Source organism: Chlorocebus sabaeus, chromosome X (genome assembly GCF_047675955.1).
Source record: "Chlorocebus sabaeus isolate Y175 chromosome X, mChlSab1.0.hap1, whole genome shotgun sequence".
NCBI classification, from domain to species: domain Eukaryota; kingdom Metazoa; phylum Chordata; class Mammalia; order Primates; family Cercopithecidae; genus Chlorocebus; species Chlorocebus sabaeus.
The window spans coordinates 50,526,753-50,550,937 of record NC_132933.1 but is presented as its reverse complement, the minus strand read 5'-3'; the positions used below and the strand labels follow the sequence as shown (position 1 = coordinate 50,550,937).

The 24,185-nt window shown below is 38.4% G+C and overlaps 2 protein-coding genes across 9 annotated transcripts in view; one reads left to right on the top strand and one right to left on the bottom strand.

The window, feature by feature from the left end:
• LOC103232380 (ras-related protein Rab-40A-like) overlaps positions 1-24,185 on the top strand; it is a 186,544-nt gene that overhangs the window by 76,232 nt on the left and 86,127 nt on the right. For all 8 annotated transcript variants that reach the window (XR_012091932.1, XR_012091927.1, XR_012091929.1 and 5 more), the window contains exons 5-8: positions 6,197-6,387; positions 9,419-9,502; positions 10,284-10,424; positions 14,627-14,705. The gene's annotated coding sequence lies outside the window, so the exon portion shown is untranslated. The remainder of the gene's footprint in view (positions 1-6,196; positions 6,388-9,418; positions 9,503-10,283; positions 10,425-14,626; positions 14,706-24,185) is intronic.
• On the bottom strand, positions 18,926-24,092 carry LOC103232382 (large ribosomal subunit protein uL16-like). The gene has a single exon (XM_073013504.1). It carries the CDS (start codon positions 19,618-19,620, stop codon positions 18,976-18,978), a length of 645 nt encoding a protein of 214 aa, XP_072869605.1. The 5' UTR covers positions 19,621-24,092; the 3' UTR covers positions 18,926-18,975.

The following is a 24,185-nucleotide window of genomic DNA, read 5'->3' as shown; positions in this document are numbered from 1 at the left end:
GATAAGGTGTGGTGATTTACTCACAGTCACCTAGAGTTTATAGATTAGGGCTGGCACTGAGCACAGGTATATCTCCCATCTCACACAGTTATCTGTTCTCAGATATGGTATTAGCATTTTTCTTATGTATAGTGAATCACTTTTCAAGGGTTCAGAGGATACATGCTTCTCTGAGGTTAACTTGCAGGTAATATAGGAAGACATAGAATACCTTCAAATAAATGGAAATGGGATAATGATTTTCCTTTCCTTTACCAAAATCTATTGGGACATTAGAAGAAAAATGCCTGGAATCATACAGCATGCAGTCTTTTGTGTCTATCTCCTTTCAATCAGCATAATGCGTGTGTGATTTCCATTATTCTTGTCTATAGTTGTAGATTATTCATTCTCATTGATGGATGGCATTGTATTATTTGGGTATTTCACAATATATGTATCCCTTTTGGAGATTTACATATTTTTCCAGTGTTTGACTTATGAATAATGGTGTTATGAATGATCTTTTTTTTTATTTTTTTTTAATTTTTTTTAATTATACTTTAAGTTCTAGGGTACATGTGGATAACGTGCAGGTTTGTCACATATGTATACTTCTGCCATGTTGGCGTGCTGCACCCATCAACTCGTCATTTACATCAGGTATAACTCCCAATGCAATCCCTCCCCCCTCACCCCTCCCCGTGATAGGCCCCGGTGTGTGATGTTCCCCTTCCCGAGTCCAAGTGCTCTATATCATTGTTCAGTTCCCACCTATGAGTGAGAAGATGCGGTGTTTGGTTTTCTGTTCTTGTGATAGTTTGCTGAGAATGATTGTTTCCAGCTGCATCCATGTCCCTACAAAGGACACAAACTCATCCTTTTTTATGGCTGCATAGTATTCCATGGTGTATATGTGCCACAATGAATGATCTTATACATATGTTTGGATAGACATTTATTTTCATTTCTCTTGGGCATGTGCCAAGGACTGGCATTTCTGAGTCACAGGGTATGTATATGTTCAGCTTAGTGGACACTGTCAGTTTTTCAAAGTGGTTTTTCCAATCTGTATCCCCATCAACAGTGTAAGAGTTCCACTGCTCCACATCCTTGCCACACTTAGTGTTTTCCATCTTTTTTGTTTTTTTTTTTCTTCTTTTGCTGGGTGTGTAGCAGTATCTCATTGTGGTTTTAATATCAGTTTCTCCTTAATTTAGTTCTCTCAAGTTTTAAGTCTCTTTTAATCAAAGAAGGTCTGTACTCTTTTTAAAAACCTTATTTATTTGCTTAAGAAATTGGATTGTTGTCCTGTGGAGTTTGCATTCTGGATATTGCTGATTGTGTCCTTATTTTGTTTATTAAGTTCATCTGGCCAATCTTATGTCCTTTAAATTGGTAATGAGATTTAGAGGCTTGTTGAGATTCAAGTTTTTTGGCTTGAATATCTCAGGTGTGGTGGTGTTTATTCTTACAGTGTTACACTAGGAGGCTCATTGGATCTGGTTGTCTCTCCTGTGATGTTGAAATTAATCACTGGGTTCAGGTGTCATCAGCATGATCTGTTCTTTATAAAATTTCCCTATTCACCTTTACTTCATGTTTTTTGCAGTCTCTGAATATTCTTACCTGTATCTGCATTTCATTAAATGTTACAAAAAGGGTGACATTGTAATTCTGATTTCTTCTGCCTTCACCAGCTGGAATTCATGTATAAAGAAAACTTCCTCTGACCTATTAGATTATATTGAGATGTGGTATACACAGGGAAGGTAGGATGAATGTTTAGTTCTTTTGCAGTATTTCCACTTTCCAAAACAGTGACTTGTTTCCTTAGGAGTTTCCAAAGGTGAGCAGTGAGCTTGTTCTGTTTGTGTTTTGTTTTTTTGGATTCAGTCTGAGTACTTTTGGTTGCTCATTGCTACTGGGTTAGTCATTTTTTTTGTCCTCTCCAGTGTGTTTAACCAGGAAATGTGTATCCTTTGTAAGAGATATATGTCATCTGCTTTTATCCCGGGCTGCTCCTCTGTCCTATTATAGGTAATCATTTTATTAGTTTTTGTTATTACCCTCATTCTAAAAAAAAAAAAAAAGCAAATATGTATATTATTTATTGTATTACTTCCCCAGTAAAAATTTATCCAGAAATGAAAATGTTCTATATCTAAACTGTGCAACACAGTAGCCACTAGCTAGCTATGGTTATTGAGCATGTGAAACGTGATGAGTAAGACTAAGAAACTGAGTTTGTAATTTAAATTAAGTTGACATATGTCAGTAGTGGCTACTGTATTGGATACTGCTGCTCTATACTTTTTTTTTTCTTCTTCTTCTTGCTTTTTATTTCACAATGTGTCGTAGAGATTACTCATAGCAGTACAGAGAGGGAGTCCTCCTTGCTTTCTATACTTGCATAGTACTCTAGGGTATAGTTGTACCTTAGATTATTTAGTTGGCCCTGTACTGGGCATCTGTCATATTACTAGTATTCTGTTAGGAATTTTCTACCATAAATAGCCTTGTGTATATACCTTTTATCTTTTTGCAGTGTTTCTTTGGGATGGATTTTTAGAAGAGGGATTGCTGTTTCCAAGAGTAAATACCAATGTATTTTTATAGATAGCATCAAACCCCACCACAGGGACTGTACCATTTAACATTACTTCTAGCAATGCATGAAAATGCCTATTTCCCCACAGAGGAAGAGGAATGCTGAGGGGTGGTGAACATCATGTGAGAAGTTCATGAAAGCCATCTCACTAAATAAATCAGGAGAATTAGATATTTGGATAGGAGTCCTACTCCTGTGCTTGTCTGTGACAATTCAGTCTCTACTCTTTTCAGTCTTTTGTGGATCTGGGTCCACATCCCTCAAATGGGAGAGGCAGTCTTGCATAAAGCAGAAACTTCATGTCAGCTAGAAGACCAAATTGGAGGGACTTCTATCCTAGGGAAAAGACAAGCACAAAACCAGAAATCCACAACTCTGATGTAGTGAAGGGCTAAAAGAGAAAGTAAACATGTAGTCCCTTACTCATGAGGAGAACCAAGGATGAAACCAACACAAGGGTGACCTTATCCTTTACTCTCCATCTGCGAACTGAATAGAAAGCTGCAAGAGTTTGTGTGTGTGTAATTGTTGTGAAGAAGACTGAGATACAAGCAACATGCAGACACCCACACTGAAACATATAAACACACCATCAAATAGTTTTGAGCTACTTGTCTTATGTATAAAACAGTATACTGTGAACATGTTTCTAAAGCAATGAATATATGAGCATCGTATTTGTAATTTCACAACTTTTTATTTTCCACGTTTTGTACAATAAAGTTTCTAAATTTAAAACACCAGAGAATTGCACATTTATAAAATAAAAGAATCCTCTATCTCTCTACAATGTGCACACACTGATTTACAAAATATAATTTTTAATGTACTATTTTCACACAGCATATGAACATGATTCTTAATGCATTTCTACACTATAATTTTGTGACTAGGTCACAGATTTTTCTGATTTACAGAACAGAATCTTAATAACTTTGTCACATTATCAGTTAATTATTTTCATTGTTTAAGATTTATCAAATATAATCAAAATGTATATTACATATTAAAAATATTGTCCATCTGTCACATCTTCTCCTTCTCCATATACAAAGATAGTTTCTCTTAATTTATTAGTATCCACTCTTCAGATGTTTTTCTCTGCATATAGTATACTAACTTTTATTGACACACATACCTTTAAATCCATGTTAATCTGTCTATATAAATTATTTTACATAAATCCATGCACTACATTATAATTTATGACTTAACTGGTTGACTAAATATGATTCTGTTTCATATATTTTATTTGTTTTGGTGTGTTCCCAAGTGTTGGAATTTATATCATTTTTCTAAGATTTATATATTGTCTCTTGATATGATTGGCTTACTTCTCTTGTTCATGAATATTTCATATTTGTAGGATATAAAACATGATTGAATATGGGTTAGAAATAATTTCTCCCAAATTTTTTATTTCTTCTTGTTTTCTATTTTAGCTATGCAAATACAATTCTATACTTTATAATTTTTTACTATGTAAAAAGCACTTTAGCACATTGTTTTCAAAAGAACGACTCAACTAAATAATAATGCTTTAAGGCCAGGTGCAGTGGCTCACACCTGTAATCCCAGCACTTTGGGAGGCCGACATGGGTGGATCACTTGAGGTCAGGAGTTTGAGACCAGCCTGGCCAACATCAGGAAACCCCATCTCTACTAAAAATACAAAAAATTATCTGGACTTGGTGGTGCACGCCTGTAGTCCCAGCTACTCAGGAGGCTGAGGCAGGAGAATCGTTTGAACCCAGGAGGAGGAGGCTACAATAAGCCACTGCACTCCAGCCTGGGTGACAGAGCGAGACTCCATCTCTTAAAAAAAAAAAAAAAAAAATGCTTTAAGTTATATCAAATGTCAGCTGATGGGACAGAAGGGAAAAAACGTTTTGAATAATTCTAGGTTTAGAATCCTGGAACAATAGTTTATAAGGTAGTTTCCCTAGATCAAGTTATCAGTCTTTTCATTTGTGCTCCCTGATCCAACTAATGGGCATAATTATTTGTACTGGATAGAATTGTTGAAATCAAAATGAGATGAAATATAAAATACCCTTTATATAGTAGTTGTGTACCTGTTAATAGACTACCATCCAGGTTCCCTTTCCAAAGGGCTATAGCTTGGTCTAGTTCAACCTCTCAGGGATCAGCCAGTCCATGTACGTACAGAAGATACTTTATCTTACATTTAGTGGTGTAACTTGCTTATTTAACTGTAGTGGGTAGAATTTTGTCCCCCTCAAAACATGTCCCAATCCTAATCCACCCAAACTTTATTTGGAAATAGGGTCTGTGTAGACATAATGAAGTGAAAGATCTCCCAGAAGGGAATATCCTGAATGTAGGTTGATGCCTAACTCCAATGACTGGTGTCTATATAAAAGAAAGCAGAGGGAGATTTGACACATGCAGGGAAGAAGGCCATGTGAAGACTGAGGCAGAGATTGAGTTACGCCACCTCAGACCAAATAAAACAGGAGCCACAAGAAGCTGGAAGAGCTAAGAAAGGATTCTCCCCTAAAGGCTTTGGAGGCAGTGCAGTCCTGCCTACACCTTGATTTTGTACTTCAGACTTTGATTTTGTACATCTGAATCATGGGATAATAAATTTCTGTTGTTTAAATATGCAAAGTTTGTGATAATTTGTTACGGTGACCCTAGGAAACTATTACATGTACAAACATCATACCCCAAATGTCGTTGATTATGAATAAACATTGGTTGATACCCTAATTTTTTTTCATGGCTACAGGGATACAAATACCAGTAAGGTATGTGAAAAGTATTTAAAAGTGCCAACATATCATAGGTACTATATGCTTTTAATGTGTTGGATCATTCAGTACCTAGAACACACTTATGAGTTAAATACTATTGCAAAATTCAGTTTTACAGATGGAAAACTAAGGGACAGAGAGTTTAAGGACTTTGCCTAAGACTGAACAGTTAGGGAGCAGGACAGCTTGGACTTATGTCCAGTGCATCATGCTCTAGAGCCTGGGAAACTATGAAAGCTCTGTTGTTAGGTGAAAGAAGCAGTTTGCAATCATACATACTGTAGGAGCTCATTAAAAGTAATATGCCCTATGTTAGTGTATTTATACGAAACCTGGACCTAGTAAGAAATGGGTGGATTATGACTTTGGAGAGAATGTTCATTGCAATCCCAGAGACAGAAGGCATAGGGCAGTAGGATGATGAGTGGGAAGTGAAAAATGTTAACAGAGCATGTAGAAAACTCTTTTTGGTACTTTGAATATGAAGGAGAAGAAAGATAAGGGAGGGAGAGACAGAGACAGGGAGATATGTATCCTGTAGCTGAATGGGTGATGAGGGGGTCCAAGGAGAGATTTTTTTAAAATATTCAATTTCTTGAAACCTGACGAAGTTAAAAGCTAATGTGAAAAAAAGCTATCTCAGAATGAACCCTTGAAGTTGCCCACGTGTTTATTTCCCTTATGCTTTTATATCACATTAGAGCTCATGAGACACCTCCAATGGAATAGAATGGGTTTTGAGCTCAATACATATTTAGTTATTACCTAATGAAAGAATAGACATTGTGTGTGAAGAAATGCTAGTAACTCTTGGATTTTTGTCTCTCAGGGAGGCAGCAGATGGCTGAAATTCTGACGCAATGTGGCTGGTTAATGCACGATCTCAAAACCCCTGCACTGGTGATTTTGGGACAGATCTAGAATATACCAATAAATGTATTAACATACCAAGTAGTCCAGGAGCAGCCACTGGGCAAACACCATACCTTGCATCCCTGGTGCTGTCTCTGAGCTCAACAGGTAAGTTCAAAGACATTCCTGTCTTCCCAGTGTGGGGAACTAAATTTGGGTCATCTCAGAAGCATGATGTTAGACAGCTCTTATGAGTTTCTGATAACACTCACGAAGTCGAGAAACTACTGTCTACAAAACTTTGAACTCAAGGCATATCACAGGAACATTTGCTTTCTTCAACTAGATGTCTGTATTCTCATAAGGGGGAGCAATGAGAAATGATTTTTCACAATGCCTGCCTTAGCACTGAGGCTCTGCCAGCCCCTAATACTATGTCCCATTTAAAGGCCATTTAAGTCCCACCCCATGCCATATACTCTGAAGAGGTTTCCTCATGTACCCATCAGGCAGCTATGTAAGGATGGTATGGTCAGTCCCATTTAAAAGATGACTAAGCTCAGGCTCTTACCTAAGTCACCTCTTCAGGTAAGTGGCAGGATTTGAATGAAATTCCATCCCTCACCCTCCCTAGAGGACCCTGAGGAGCCTCCCTTTTAGAAGATGGGTTTCTGGGCTTGAGAAATGGTGAGATTCCACCCCCCTGCTATTGTGACCCCATGAGTCTTTACTCAACAACTTTTCTGGGTGAAGATGACAGAGGTGAGATCCCATTCTTTGTGCCAACAGACCTGTGTGTAGGGACACATGAGTTGGCTGATTGATGCCTGAAGTGGTGAGTGGGCTCAGGCAGAAGCTCAAGAGTTGGCCTTGAGACAGGTGAGCGCATATATATGAGAGAGAGAGTTTATTAAGTATTAACTTACACAGTCACAAGGTCCCACAATAGGCCATCTGCAAGCTGAGGAACAAGGAGAGTCAGTTCGTGTCCCAAAACTGAAGAACTTTGAGTCCGATGTTCGAGGGCAGGAAGCATCCAGCACGGGAGAAAGATGTAGGCTGGGAGGCTAGACCAGCCTCTCTTTTTCACATTTTTCTGCCTGCTTTATATTCACTGGAAGCTGATTAGATTGTGCCCACCAGATTAAGAGTGGATCTGCCTTTCCCAGCCCACTGACTCAAATGTTAATGTCTTTTGGAAGCACCCACACAGACACACCTGGGATTAATACTTTGTATCCTTCAATCCAATCAACTTGACACTCAGTGTTAACCATCACAACTCCTTTAGGCAAATGCACTCTATATTTCATCTCCTTTAATCTCAACAGCTATTCAAGTTACCTACAAGAATACCCACTGAATTATGTCCGTTATTCAGATCAGGGTACTTTAGACAAGTTTCTGTACATCAGGGAAATACCTTTGTTGTGTCTCGATTAGCAGGTAATTCTGAATTATTCTAAAGTTTTCTCCAGTTTGTCTCTGTGCTTCCTGGGCTCGGAATGATCTAATCTCCTTGGGCACTGCCATTACATGTTCCAAGGCAGTTTAACATTTTTTTAAAAAATTGTGATCCATGTGGTTTTAAGTCAGAAGATAATTTAAATTGAAAAATTCTCAATTAAACCTAAGAATAGCGTAAAAACTCTGGAAAAATCTGTGCAAACTAGAGCTGAGATACTGGGTTAGAATTCATGCTTTGTGAAGCACACTAACAAAGAACTTAGGCAAATAATTTCAGTGGAGAAGTCAAATAATTAGATACATTAACAATAAACCCATGAACTATGCCAAAACCACAGAAACTAATAAGATGTAAATATAAATCCTGAGAAGAATAGTGGAAAAAATATGTTGCAAAAGAAGATAAGGATGTGATTCAACCTTTGGAACAGTCTGTGTGTGTGTGTGTGTGTGTGTGTGTGTGTGTGTGTGTGTGTGTGTAGGTGAACATATTTGTGTGCATCTCACCTGTGGAGACACATTTCACAGTATGCACCATTCTATGGACAGCAGACACCTAGGGGTCAGGAGTTAGGAGCTGCTCCAGTGAGAGATACAGGTTAATTTCAATTCATATATGTGTTTTTATATGTTGTTTTACATTTTATATTCAGGAAAAAGTATTTTGATAAAATATTAAAAAATATGCTGTGAACATATCGACAAGAGTATGGTACACATATATTCCTTACTTTAGGCATTCATTTATTCAATTTCCTAGGGAAATAATATAGATTTTTTAAAAATGAATTGACTCACACATGAGGGTGTGTGTATGTGTGTATGTTCTAGCTCCTCTAGCTCTACCACCTCAAATACAGTTCACAGTTGCAGCATTATCCCCAGTTCAGACGGACACTGTACTTCCAATCTCAAATTTAGATATCCCAGAAAACATACTTTTTTATAACCCAGAAAAATGATGGATACAGAGGGATTTCTGTAGGTACGTCAAAAATTCCAGAAAACTGGCTGAGCCCATTAATCAACCTCCCAACCTCCATCCCTCCCTTTCCCCTGCTGAACTCACCAGTCAACTCTCAGAGTTGCAATCCTGGCTCTGGCCACTAGGAGACATCACAGCCATCTTCACTTTTGTTCTTTTTTAAGGAAAAGGAGTACATCTAACAAAGAGTAACAGATGTTATAACATGGTTTGTTCACTGAAATACCAGTTCTGTTTGGAGTATTTGTGTGTATATTAAAACAGTTCCATTTGCTGTCGACCCCAAATCTACATCACATTCACTGATTCATCTCTTCCCTTCTCAGTGTAGGTCGAGGTTTCCACACTGTAGGAGGGTCCCTTCCAGACAGCAGGGCATTCGTTCACTCTCCATCCACCCCTGTACAGGCTTCCTGGACCTTCTACCACCACCTCCCACTCATCCCCTCTCCAGGACACTATAAGCACAGCCTCCCAGACCTGCCCCTTTTGCCCTCATCCTCTCTCAGTCACCTCTCACCTGCCCTGATACGATCCATTAAGATTCTGTCTTCCAGCAACAGCCAAGGAGTGTTAGACCTACCTGGTGTTTCATCCTATGGATGCCCCACCATATATGTATTTGCAGTCTTCTTTTACACTTACCAGTTGTTCTTTTTTTTTTTGACAGAATTAGAATGAATCATTCTGCACTTAGGCTCATAAGCTGTGGTTTAAGGGAAGTATTGTATTTTTTGCTCCTTGCAGACACATCTTTGCAGAAGAGTTCTATAATGGTGGTACAATGGCGCCCCCCTCATGACAGAAGCTTGAACTACAGCTTGGACATCGGTGAGCAGGAAGGTGGGAGGGAGGGGCTGTGGCCCATGCATACCCTATAGAGCATTCTGAAACTCTGGGTTGAAAAAGGAGGCATTCCAGGTTAAAGGGATACAGAAGTCGACTAGATGTTCCAGCCTCTTCATATGCTGAATAGAAAGCTGTATGTGGGAATAACAGAAAAATCATTTTAATTTCTATAGAGATGAAATACACTGTCTACATTGTTCAATACAATAGCTAATGGCAACTGTGGCGGTTGAACACCTGAAACGTGTTGAATGGAACTGAACTTTTAGTTTCATGTACGTTTAATCAACTTAAATGTAAATGGCCACATGTGGACAATGTCTACTATATTGGACAGCAGTGACTCAACACATTTTTCTGCACCTTTCTTCAGTTAACAATATATGCCGAAAATCATTACAAAGGAGTAGAAGGGGGAGTTCTCATTGCTTGTTTTACCTCCATAGAACTCTGGGATGTAGATGTACCTTAGATTATTCTATCAATTCCTTATTGATGGACATCTGTCTCATTTCTAGTCTTGTCCTGTTACAAATTGTTCTACCATGAATTGCCTTGTGTTTATGCCTTTTGTCTTTTTTAATTGTATCTTTGGGGGTACATTCTTAGAGATTGCTGGCCCTAGAAGAATACATCTGTGCTGCATAAAATAAAAGATTTGAAACGAGAGGATCTGGAAACATGGTGACAAGCAGTGAATGTTGGTTGTATCTCGTTAGTCTTTTGATTCCATGTGCTTTCTGATCTCCTATTTTCATCCTAGTGTGACATGGTGAATGAATTTATTGAGCCCCAGAAAGAAGGAATATTAAAGAAGAGCAAAGAACAATAGCTGGACAGAAGATGGGGGTCATTGAACCTGTATCCTAGTTGCCAGACCTGTAAAGTGACCACGGGACCTGGAGTGAGTCTTGTTCTTTTGTCGGCCTCTAGTCTACCACAGAAGGACATTTATTATAGGAACAGTGGTTAGCTGTGTGGGCTTTGGGGTGAGAAGGACTTGGATTTGACTCTGGGAACTATCACTTGATGGTTGCATAATCTAGAGCAAATAATTTATCTATCATGTATCCTACAATTGCTGGCATTTTTATTATTGTTTATTTTGTTTTATTATTGCACCATTCATCCAAAGGGTGAATGATAGGAATCAGGATTACACTGTCAGGTATTGCAATGTTCCATGAAACTTTGCTTTTGTAACTGATGGAGTCTTTGACATACAGATTAAAGGATGTCTGTAGAAAGCTCATGAACAGACCCATATATATATATATTACATTTAATATGCAATGTAGATATGGCATTTCCAATCAGATGCATTGTTTGAAAATTGGGGTTGGGTCAGCTGGTTCATTAAAAGGCAAAGTTAGATTATATATCTTGTAATTTAATCAGAATGATTCATCCACATATTAGTACTTTGTATAAAAGTTCAAATAAAAGTAGAAATGAAAATAAAAACCCAGAATACCAAGCTCCATATATAGTATAACCATTATATAAAATGTAATGTATGTGTATCCATTACATTTGCTTATATACATGTATAAAAAAACAAAGTAGCATGATGTAAATTTCAATAAGGATAGGAATACTGATGATAAAAGAAAAACTTCAGCCAAATTAAATTTACAGGACTTTGAGCAATGAACAATTCGTGAATTGGTCAGCCCCCAGAATCACAGCAGATTCATGGAGACTCTAGCACAGCCATATGGTGGAAAAAGATTTATAGACCAATAAAGGGAAATGATGTACAGAAATTGGAAGTGAGGTACAGAATGGCTGGATTGATTATAGCTTGGTGTTTGCCTTGTTTAAACCCAGTTTGAACACTCCGCAGTACACAAATGGTTGAAGTATGGCCGCTGGGATTGGCCAAGAGTTAGCTATTGTTACAGGCACATACTCCTAAGTTATGTTTTCAATTTTGCCTATTAAGCTAGGTTACAGTTCATCCACAAGGACTCAAATATAGAAGTACGGAGTCCTTCTCAGGTCATATTTAGTTTGCTTTAACACTGGGTATTAATAGTTTTTAAATTCTGCACTTGACTCAATATTAACCTTTTGCAAAGACAAGTGTGGAATACATTTATGATAAAAATGTGGCTTCTAAAATATGTTACTTAAGAAATATTTCCGAAAAAAACATAGCCATAAAATTAACCCAGGTTAATCTTACACTTACTTTAGTTTTTCTCTAACCCCAGGTCCCATAGGCTCCCATCTGGCAGTGGGTTTATGCTTCCTCCTGAAGTCACATTCTTCACCAGAACACTCTTTTTACAGGGTCACAGTGTCTCCACACTTTGATTTATTTTCTCTCTGCACTCAGCCTGGGCAACAAAGCAAGACCCTGAAAAAAGAAAGAGAGGAAGGGAGGAAGGTAGGGAGGGAGGGGGAAAGAGAGAGAGAGAGGGAGGGACGACGGGCTTTGCTGTCTCTTCTTTGTAGCACAGGTAACCTGATAATGCAGTAGAGGAGAAGGAAAATCATCCCCTCATTACATTTTATTTGATATCCTTTCTTGCTACCTTCTTTTACCTTCCATTTGGACATTGGAATAGCAGCTTTTCATTAAGCTCTGGAAAGGAGACAGCACCGAATGACAGAGCATGAAGATGAGTCTGCTATAAAACAGACTGAAACCAGGAGACCTGGGTCCTAAGTACCAGATCTTTCCTTGTATACCCAGTGGTTAGGGATGTGGGCTTTGGAGTCAGATAGATCAGGTAGAAAATGTGTGTACATTTAATAACTGCTTTCATGATCTTTAGCAAATGTTGAGTCTTCAAATTAATGAAACCCATATTTAGTATACAAACATTAAATATGCATGCATAGAGAATGAAATGAGCATTAATACAAAAAAAAGTTTAAAAATTAACCAGTGATGGGGTTATTGATTAATTATATATCTGGACTTGATTATATTTCCCTGAATTTCTTAATTGGTATGGATCTTTTTAAAATCAGAATTAAGTCTCAGAGAAATAGTGGTTATTATGAAATCTTAAAGTAACACAAAAAATTATAGAATACAACAGACTTCTACATACTCATGTCAACATATAAAACCTTCATAGGTGAGTCAAACACACTTTAAAGTCTTCTCTTATTACCTCAGCTGCCATCTTTCCCACGGGTGACCACAATGTAGAATTTAGGTTTTACATTTTTAAGACATTTTTCTATACTTTTATTACATATGCATATATCTGTAAGTGAAATATGATATCGTTTTCTGACGTGGTTTCATCCCTAAATACCTGGCTACCTCATGAAATAGGAGAAAGGAAGAAACATGAGGAGAACAAACACACATTCACATCTTAATAGAGGGACCTACCATATATGCCTATTTGTCATTTATACTGTCTCTCAGACTCACTGAAGCAGACACAACCATTTTCTCAGTTTATATGCTGTGGGGAGCTCCAACAAAATCTGCAGATACCATTTTTCAAACCTCTTTATTCCCTGATGAATTCAAAATCTTGGCGCTTCCCTGAAGCTAACTAGCCTAAAATAATGTCTCAGTGTTTCCTGACATGAAATACCTTCCATTTGCCCAGACCTAATTTTCTATCTTTAATCCAAACTGTAATTCATGTAGGCTTACCCTGTCTATCTGGAATCTAAACTGGGTCATGCTGGTGAAAGAAGACAGTGATTCCCTGAGTTGATTTTCATATGTCCAGGCTACTACCCAAATCCATTGATTAGTTCAGGGATGCATATCATTTAGAGCTTGATCTGATTTTGTATCACAATTGCTCAGTATGAGTATATTGTACTTTCCATTTGTTATTTTTGATTGCACAAGGAAAGTATTTCAAAAGAGTTTTTTTGTTGTTTGTTTGTTTGTTTTTCTTTTCTTTTTTTTTTGAGACAGAGTCTCACTCTGTCGCCCAGGTTGGAGCTCAGTGGCACCATCTTGGCTCACTGCAAGCTCCACTTCCTGGGTTCATGCCATTCTCCTGCCTCAGCCTCCCGAGTAGCTGGGACTACAGGCGCCTGCCACCATGCCCGGCTAATTATTTGTATTTTTAGTAGAGATGGGATTTCTCCATGTTAGCCAGGATGGTCTTGATCTCCTGACCTCGTGATCCGCCCATCTCGGCCTCCCAAAGTGCTGGGATTACAAGCGTGAGCCACCGCACCCGGCCTCAAAAGAGTTTTAATTCGTATGTGTTAATTGATGATCCTGGGGACAGAATCCATAGTGTAATGGGATAAAGAGTCAGTCAAAAGTGGAGAGTATTAACAAGGAATGTTTAAAACTCTTTGTGGAACTTTGAATTTGAAGGAGAAGAGAGAATCCAATGGGGGAGGACACATACACGTACACACACACACACACACACACAGAGAGACAGACAGACAGACAGACAGAGAGCGAGCGCCAGAGAGAGAGAGGGGGAGAGGGACAGGAGTGGTATCTCTATCATGTGGTTGAATAGGTGATGAGAGGTCCAAGGAGGGATTTTTGAAAATCATCAATTTTTTGAAACCCGATCAAGTTTAAAAATTAATGAGAAGAACCATCTCATCTCAGATTTAAACAATGAAGTCACCCATATATTAATTTCCTTTCTTACCCAGTTAATTCGACTTTAGAGTTCATGAGGTACCTGCAATGGAATAGCATGAATTCTGGGCTCTGTAAATATTTAGTTGTTAGCTAATTAAAAACTGGACAATTGTGTGTTATATTAGTCTGTTCTCATGCTGCTAATAAAGACATAACGGAGACTAGGTAATTTATAAAGGAAAGAGGTTTAATTGACTCACAGTTCCACATGGCTGGGGAAGCCCCACAATCATAGCAGAAGGCAAAAACACATCTTACATGGTGGCAGGCAAGGGAGCTTCTGCAGGGAAACTCCCATTTATAAAACCATCAGATCTCGTGAGACTTATTCACTACTATGAGAACAGTGTGGTATAAACTGCCCTTATGATTCAATTATCTCCACCTGGCCCTGCACTTGACATGTGGGGATTATTACAATTCAAGGTGATATTTGGGTAGGGACACAGCCAAACTATATCACGTGTCAAAGACTTGCTAGTAATTATTGGATTTTTGTCTCTAAGGGAAGCAGCAGATGACCGAAAACCTGAAGTGATGTGGCTGAGTACTGCATGATCCGAAGACTCTGCACTGGTGACTGCGGTATGGGTCCAAATTTTTCCTTAAAAAAAAACCAAAAACTAAAGAGCCCAAAACTATACTGACCAGTCCAGGAACAGCCATTAGGCAAACACAACTTTTTGCTACCCTGGTATTACCGATTTCTGAGCTCAACAGGTGAATTCAAAGATATGCCTGTTTTTCCAGCATGGGGAGCTGGATTTGGGTCAGCTCGGGGGCATGATGTTGAACAGCTCTTATGAGCTTCTGATAATGCCCAGGAAGTACAGAAACAACTGTCTACAAATCTTTGAACTCAAGGCATATCACAGGGACATTTGCTTTCTTCAACTAGATACCTGTTTTCTCTTAAAGAGAAACAATGAGAAATGATTTTTCATAATGTCTCCTTAGCCCTGAGGCTCAGCCATCCCCTAGTGCTGTGTCCCAACATTTAAATGCCATTGAAGTCCCACTCTATGCCATATACTCTGGACAGGTTTTCTCATTTACCCCTCAGGACAGCACTGTAAGGATGGTATGGTCAATCCCATTTCATAGATGGCCAAACTCAGGCTTTCAGAGCCGAAGTTTCTCCAGATAGGTGGTAGGATTGGAATGAGGTTCCATCCCTCATCATCCATAGACAGCCCTGAGTAGCCTCCCTTTTAGAAGATGAGCTTCCAGGGCTTGAGAAATGGTCAGATTCCACCCCTCTGCTATTGTGGACCAATGCATCCTCACTACACAACCCCTCTGGGTGATGAAGAAGATAGAGAAGATTAAATCCCGCCATTTATGCCAGGAGACCTGGGTGTAGGGCCACACGAGTTGGTTGCTCCTCAAAGTGGTGAGTGGGCTCAGGCAGAAGCTCAAGTATTGGCCTTGGGACAGGGGAGCTTGAGAGAAGGAAATTAACATACACTAAACTACTGTAAGCAAATGCACTTTATATTTCATCTCCTTTAATCTTAACTGCTATTCAAGGTACCTATCACTTTGACCATTATTATGGTCATATTATGGTACTTTGGGAAAGTTTATGTAAATCGGGGAGAAAACTCTTTTCTCTCCAGATCAGCAGCTAACTCTAGAATTACTTAAAGTATTTTTCCATTTTTGTCTTGATATCTCCAGGACTCTCAATGCTCGTGTTTTTCTCAAGGCCGACAGTACACACGCCCTAAGGTGTTCTTCACCTGTATTTCTTTTTAAATTACAATCTGTATATATCTTATTCATATTATTGAAGTTGAAAACACCTTCTAAATGAAAATAACACTAAGAATTTCTATAAAATAATGGGGAAACATTTTCAAACTACATCTCAGATGTTAGATTAGCATCCACAATTTATAGGGCAAGCTCAGTAACAAAGCAGTTGGCAACTAATTTTGACATACAATTCCAATAGATATAGACATGAACAAGAACTTGTTGATTATGTTAAAACTGTAAGAACTAATAAGATGCTAATATAAATCCTCAGAAGAATATTAAATGGAAATGACAGGTTGCAGAAGGAGATGATTAATGTGATCACACTTTTTGGCAAAGATTATATGCACATGTAGGTGGACATGGTCATGTGTACCGCATCCACAGAAACATGTCTGGAATGTGTGCACCATTCTATGGACAACAGACATTTTGGGTCAGGAGGTAGGAGTTGAGCTAGTGAGAGGTGAAGATTAATTACAATTCATAAATGTGCTTTTGTATATTTGAAATTTGGTATTCAGGAATAAAAGTATTTTGATGAATATTTAGACAATATACTTTTGAACAGATTGACAAAAATAATGTGTATTATGTTCATTAATTTGAAATAGCTATTACTGTATTCTATTTAATGGTGTAAGAAGTAGTTAAGTAGAAGGACACAAAACAAGTCTCAATAAATTTTAAAAATCAAAATCATATCAAGTATGTTCTCAGACAAAAACGGAACAAAAGTAGAAATCAGTAACAAGAGGAACCTGGGAAACTGTACAAATATGTGGAAATTAAAGAAACAGCATGCTCCAGAATGACCACTGAGTCAAGAAAAAAAATTATGGAGGAAATCAAAAAGTTACTTGAAACAAATGAAAATGGAAACACAGCATATCAAAATCTATGAGCTACAGCAAAAGCAGTGCTAAGAGAAAAATTTACAGCAATAGATGCCTTCATCAAAAAAGGCAAAAGATTCCAAATAATCAATCTAACTGTACACCTCAAGGAACTAAATAAGGAAAAACAAACCAAATCCCAAATGAGTAGAAGGAAGGAAACAGTAAAAGTCAGAGCCAAACTAAACAAAATAGAAACTAAAAATATACAAAGTTTTAATGAAACAAAGAGTTGGATTTCTGAAAAGATAAAAAATTGATAAACCGCCAGCTAGACTAACCAAGAAAAAAAAAGAGAGAAGACACAAATAAACATCAGAAATGGAAAAGGAGATACTACAACTGATAACATGGAAATACAAATAATCATTCAGAGACTATTATAAACAATTATATACCACCAAATTGGAAAGCCTAGAGGAAATAAATTCCTGGACGTATGCAACCTACCAAGATTGAATCAGGAAGAAATAGAAAACCTGAACAGACCACAATAAGTAATGAGATTGAATCAGTAATAAAAATCTTCCAACAGAGAAAAGCCCAGGCCTGGGTGGTTTCTCTTATGAATTCTATCAAACCTTCAAAGAAGAACTAACGCAAGTTATATTCAAACTGCTGAAAAAACATTGAAGAGGTGGGAATTCTCCCTAACTCATTTTATGAGAGCAGCATTATTATGATATTAAAAACCAGACAAGGACTCAACAAAAAAGAAAACTACAGGCCAATAACCCTGATGAAAATAGATGCAGAAGTTCTTAGCAAAATAGTAGCAACCTGAATCCAACAGCACATCAAAAGATAATATGCCAAGAACAAGTGGGATTTATACCAGGGATGCAAAAATGGTTCAACATATGCAAATCAACAAACATAATACAGTAATTACATCAACAGAATGAAGTACAAAAACCGTATGATCATCTCAACCAATCCATAGAAAGCATTTGATAAAATTCATCATCCCTTCATGATAAAAACTCTCAAGAAACTAGGCATCGAAAGAACATACCTCAAAATAATAAAAACCATATATGATAAACTCACAGCTATCATAATGAATGGAGAAAAGCTGAAACCATTTCATCTAAGAACTGGAACAAGACAAGGATCTTGTTTTTTCACCTTCATCACTACTATTCAACATAGTACTGGAAGACCTAGCCAGAGCAATCAGACAAGAGAAATAACAGATATCCAAGTCGGATATCTTTGCATTTGTTCCTCTTTGCAAATGATATAATTTTGTATCTAGAAAAACCTAATGGCTCCATCAAAACCCTCTCAAATTTGATAAATACAATAAAGTTGTAGGATAGAACCTCAATATACAAAAATCGGTAGTGTTTATATGCACCATTGATGAAATAGCTGATGATGAAATAGCTGAGAAAGAAATTAAAAAGGCATGCCTACTTGAAATAGCTACCAAAAATAACCTAGGAATAAATTTAACCAAGTAGGTGAAAGACCTCTACAAGGAAAACTACAAAACACTGATGAAAGAAACTGAAGAAGACACAAGCAAATGGAAAGATATTCTATGCTCATGGACTGGAAGAATTAATATAATTAAAGTGACCATACTGCCAAAAGTAATCTGCAGATTCAGTGCAATCCTTATCAAAGTACCAATGACATTTTTCACAGAAATAGAAAAAACAATCCTAAAATTGATGTGCAACCTCAAAGGAACCCAGATAACCAAACCAATCCAGACCAAAAAGAACAGAGCCAGAGGCATCACACTACTTGACTTCAAAGTATATTACAAGGCTATAGTAATCATGTTTTCATTACTATATGGTATTGGTATGAAAACAGACACAAAGACCAATGGAACAGAATAGAGAACGCAGAAATAAATCCACATGTTTACACACAAAACTGATTTTCAACAAAGGCACCAAGAACATACGTTGGGGAAAGGACATCCTCCTCAATAAATGGTATTGGGAAAATTGGATATGCATATGCAAAAGAATGAAACTGCACCTCTGTCTCTCATCTTACACAGAAATCAACTCAAGATCGATTAAAGACTTAAATGTAAGATCGGAAACTATAAGAGCACTAGACAGAAACCTGGAGTAAACACTTAAGTACATTGATCTAGGCAAAAATTTTTTTTTTTTTCTGGACAGGAAGTAGAGTTTATTGGTGAGTATTAAGTGGGGGCAGCATATTGGAAGCCCTCATGAGTGCAGGGCCCGCCATTTGTTCAGAGGACCACAATTGGGGATGTACTTGACCCCACAGCCATCTGGGATGAGCCACTTTTCAGCCACCATGTCTTCAAATTCATCAGCATTGAACTTGGTGAAGCCCCACTTTTTTGAGATGTGGATCTTCTGGCGGCCAGGAAACTTGAACTTGGCCCTGTGCAGGGCCTCAATCACATGCTCCTTGTTCTGCAGCTTGGTGCGGATGGACATGATAACTTGGCCAATGTGAACCCTGGCCACAGTGCCCTGGGGCTTTCCAAAAGCACCTGGCATGCCTGTTTGGAGCCTGTCAGCCCCAGCACAGGACAACATCTTGTTGATGCGGATGACGTGGAAGGAATGGAGCCACACCCGGACATGGAAGCCATCCTTGCCACACCTTTTTACCATGTACTTACTGGCACAAATTCGGGCAGCCTCCAGGGCTTCAGAGGACAGCTGCTCATATTCATCTGACACCATGTGGCCACAGAGCGGAAACTCATCCACTTTTGCCTTCTTCCATCCCAGGTCAAAGATGCGAATCTTGGCATCAGGGACACCTCGGCAGAAGCGAGACTTTGGGTACGGCTTGTTCTTACAATACCGGTAACTACAGGCGGGGCGGCGGCCCATGGCGACACCAGGATCTTCAGTGGCGCGCCGAAGGGAAAGAGAGATCTAGGCAAAAATTTTATAGCTAAGACCTAAAAAGACAACAAAACCAAAAATAGACAAATGACCAATATGTGTGTCCACCGCAGAGTCCAGGGCCTTTCCTCTGCAGTACCTTGTCAGTGTCAGTACTTTCTTCATTCCTCTATAGCCTTTCTCACCTCCCTGTACTTGGGGAGTCTAAATGACACTACTTTGAGTGTCTGTAGAGCAATACTTATCAAGGCCTACATAGGCTCACACCCTTTGTGCTAGCATTTCCTTTTATATGTTTATCTTCAGGACTTAGTGAAGAATGTTGATAAAGATCTGGTTACAAGTACTACCATCCTCATATTTCCCTGTTTTCACTTTTGGGCTTGAATTTGGAAAGGGAAACCAAATGAGATGCAAAGACACAAAGAATCCAGAAGGAAGTAAAGGGAAATGTGGTTGTCAGCACACACACATACCCACACACACACTCCTACATCAACCAGGTTCTGTTATCACAATATTACAATTCCCTCAACATAGTTGTTGGACTCCAAGGGGACCCATTCAGCTCACCAGAGCAAATAGCCAAGGGAACTGTGCCCTGGATTACACCCACTACCAGTACACAGACTCTGAAAAAATGCCATCCGCATCGTGTAGATAATAGGGAATATTGGAACGCTCTGAATAACATGGGGTTGTGAAAATTGATTATGTCACATCCACAGGATGAAATTTCAGAAGAGCGCAAAAATGAGTTATATTGAAACAATGATGAGAGATGATTTTTTTGACTATCAGATTAGTAAAGATTCACATTATTTCTAATGTGGGCAGAAAGGAACTTTCATACTGGAATATGGAGTGTAATACTTTTATTAGAAGTATTTTGATTTCAGATAAATGCACGAGGGCAAGATGGCAGATAGGAGGCAGGACTAGCTTGAAGTTCCTGCTCAGATGGACAGAGCAGCCTATGGAGACTCAAACTGTAAACCTTTGCTCCAAGAAGTACTGCAGGAACATACCAGGATAACTGAGAGAATTCACAGACCCTTTGAAGAAACTGGATCACTGCTGCAGGCCCCCTGAGATACCGAAAAACTGAGTCTGCTTGCTTTGTCAGCGGGGAAGCTGGTGGTCTGGGGCAAGTTCTCAGCCCTAGTCACTGGTTGCCCTGAAATAGACTCATTGCTGTTGCGGGGCACAGTGGGAGTGACACTGGCCTTTAGGACTGCAGGCTGTGTGGGAGCAGGCTGAGGCCCATGACTGCTGACTTTCCCCCCACTTGCTGGCGAACTGTATGATTCAGCAGAAGCAGCCATAATCCCCCTGGGAATATAACTCCATTGGACCAGATATCCCACCCCCATCCCCCACAGCAGCCACAGCAAGCCACGCCCAAGGAGAGGCTGAGCTCAGCCACGCCTATCCCTGCCTCTACCTGGTGGTCTTTCTCTAGCCACCCTGGTAGCCAAAGACCAAGGTCAGAATCTCTTGGGAGTTCTGTGGCCCTGCCCACCACCTGAGAAATCTGAATACTTAACCAGCTCTCCCTAGGGAAAGTTGGCATCCTCTCTACAGGACACAGCTGATGCACTCTTGAAAGCACCACCTCCTAGCTGGAGGCCAACCAACACAAAACCAGCGCACTAAACCAAAATACAACCAAGGACCCTTACAGAGTCCACTTCACTCCCCTGCTACCTCCACTGGCTGCAAAACCTGAAGATGGATCACATCACAGGACTCTTTCCAGACACTCCCCAGGACCAGCCCAGAGCCCAGTAGCTCCACTGGGTAGCTAGACCCAGAAGAGCAAAAACAATCATGACAGTTTGGCTTTCAGGAAGCCCCATTTATAGGGGAAGGGGGAGAACACCACATCAAGGGAGCACCCCATGGGACAAAAGAATCTGAACAGCAGCTCTTGAATTCCAGATCTTCCCTCTGACATAGTCTGCCCAATTGAGAAAGAACGAGAAAAAAATTTCTGATAATATGACAAAACAAGTTTCTTTAATATCCCCAAAAGATTGCACCAGCTCACCAGCGATGGATCCAAACCTGAAATCCTGGAATAGCCAGAAAAATAATTCAGAAGGTTGATTATTAAGCTAATAAAAGAGGCAACAGAGAAAGATGAAGTCCAACTTAAATAAATCAATAACATGATATAGGATATAAAAGGAAAATTCTTCAGTGAAACAGCATAAATTAAAAAACGATTACAATTTCAGGAAATCAGGGGCACACATAGAGAAATGCAAAATGCACTGGAAAGTCTCAGCAATAGAATCAAACAAGCAGAAGAAAGAGCTTCAGAGCTCAAAGACAAGGCTTTCAAATTAACCCAATCCATCAAAGACAAAGAAAAAAGAATTTTAGAAAAATGAATAAAGCATCCAAGAAGTTTGGGACTATGTTAAATGTCCAAACCTAAGAACAATTAGTGTTCCTGAGGAAGAAGAGAAATCTAAAAGTTCGGAAAACATATTTGAGGGAATAATCAAAGGAAACTTCCCCAGCCTTGCTAGAGATCTGGACAAATACAAGAAGTTCAAAGAATACCTGGGAAATTCATTGCAAAAAAAGATAATTGCCTAGGAATATAGTCATCAAGTTATCTAAACTCAAGACAAAGGAAAGAATCTTAAGAGCTATGAGGCAAAAGCATCAAGTAATCTATAAAGGAAAACCTATCAGATTAACAGCAGATTTCTCAGCAGAAACCCTACAAGCTAGAATGAATTTGGGTCCTTTTTTTAGCCTCCTTAAGCAAAACAATTATTGGCCACGAATTTTGTATGCAGAGAAACTAAGCTTCATAAATGAAGGAAAGGTACAGTCTTTCCCAGACAAACAAATGCTGAGAGAATTCACCACTACCAAGCCAGCAGTACAAGAACTGCTAAAAAGAGCTCTAAATATTAAAACAAATCCTCAAAATATACCAAAATAGACTCTCCCTAAAGCATAAATCTCACAGGACCTATATGACAGTAACACAATGCAAAAACAAACAAACAAAATAAATAAATATACAGGCAACAAATAGCACAATGAATAAAATAGTACCTCACATCTCAATACTAACATTGAATGTAAATAGCCTAAATGCTGCACTTAAAAGATACAGAATGACAGAATGGATAAGAATTCACCAACCTAGTTTCTGCTGTCTTCAGGAGATTCACGTAACACATAAGGACTCATATAAACTTAAGGTAAAGGGATAGAAAAATATATTCCATGTAAATGGACACCAAAAGTGAGCAAGAGTAGCTATTCTCACATCAGACAAAACAAACTTTAAGGCAACAGAAGTTAAAAAAGAGGGACATTATATAATGATAAAAGGACTAGTCCAACAGGAAAATATCACAATTCTGAATATATATGCACCTAACACTGGACCTTTCAATTTATAAAGTAGTTACTACTAGACCTAAGAAATGAAACAGATGGCAACACAGTAAAAGTGGGAGACTTTAATACTTCACTGACAGCACTAGACAGGTCATCAAGACAGAAAGTCAAAAAAGAAACAATGGACTTAAACTATACCCTATAACAAGTGGACTTAACAGATATTTACAGAACAGTCTACCTAACAACTACAGAATATATATTCTGTCCATCAGTACATGGAACATTCTCCGAGTCAGACCACATGATAGGCCACAGAACAAGTCTCAGTAAATTTAAGATAATCGAAATTATATCGAGTACTCTCTCAGACCACAATGGAATAAAATTGGAAATCAACTCCAAAAGAAGCCTTAAAGCCATGCAAATACATGGAAATTAAATAACCTGCTCCTGAATGATTGTTGTGTCAACAATGAAATCAAGATGGAAATTTAAAAATTCTTTGAATTGAAAGATAATAGTGACACACCTATCAAAACCTCTGGGATACAGCAAAAGCGGTGCTAAGAGGATAGTTCATAGCATTGAATGCCTACATCAAAAAGTCTGAAAGAGCACAAATAGACAATCTAAGATCATACCTCATGGAACTAGAAAAACAAGAACAGTCCAAACCCAAACCCAGGAGAAGAAAAGAAATAATGAAGATCAGAGCAGAACTAAATAAAACTGAAACAAACAAAAACAATACAAAAGATAAATGAAACAAAAGCTGGTTCTTTGAAAAGCTAAATAAAACTGATAGACCATTAGCAAGATTAACAAAGAAGAGAAAAGGTCCAAATAAGCTCAATTAGAAATGAAATGGGAGATATTACAACTGATACCACAGAAATACAAAAGATTATTGAAGGCTACTATGAACACCTTTATGCACATAAACTAGAGAACCTACAGGAGATGGATAAATTCCTGGAAATATACAACCCTCCTAGATTAAACCAGGAAGATATAGAATCTCTGAATATACCAATAACAAGCAATGAGATTGAAATAGTAATACAAAGATTGCCAATAACAAAAAAAAAAAAAAGTTCAGAACCAGACAGATTCACAGTTTAATTCTATCAGACATTCAAAGAATTGGTACCAATCCTATTGACACTATTCCAAAAGAT

Bases quoted from the DNA above. Each gene is read 5' to 3' on its own strand.
- LOC103232382 (XM_073013504.1), bottom strand. From the start codon at position 19,620: ATGGGCCGCCGCCCCGCCTGTAGTTACCGGTATTGTAAGAACAAGCCG.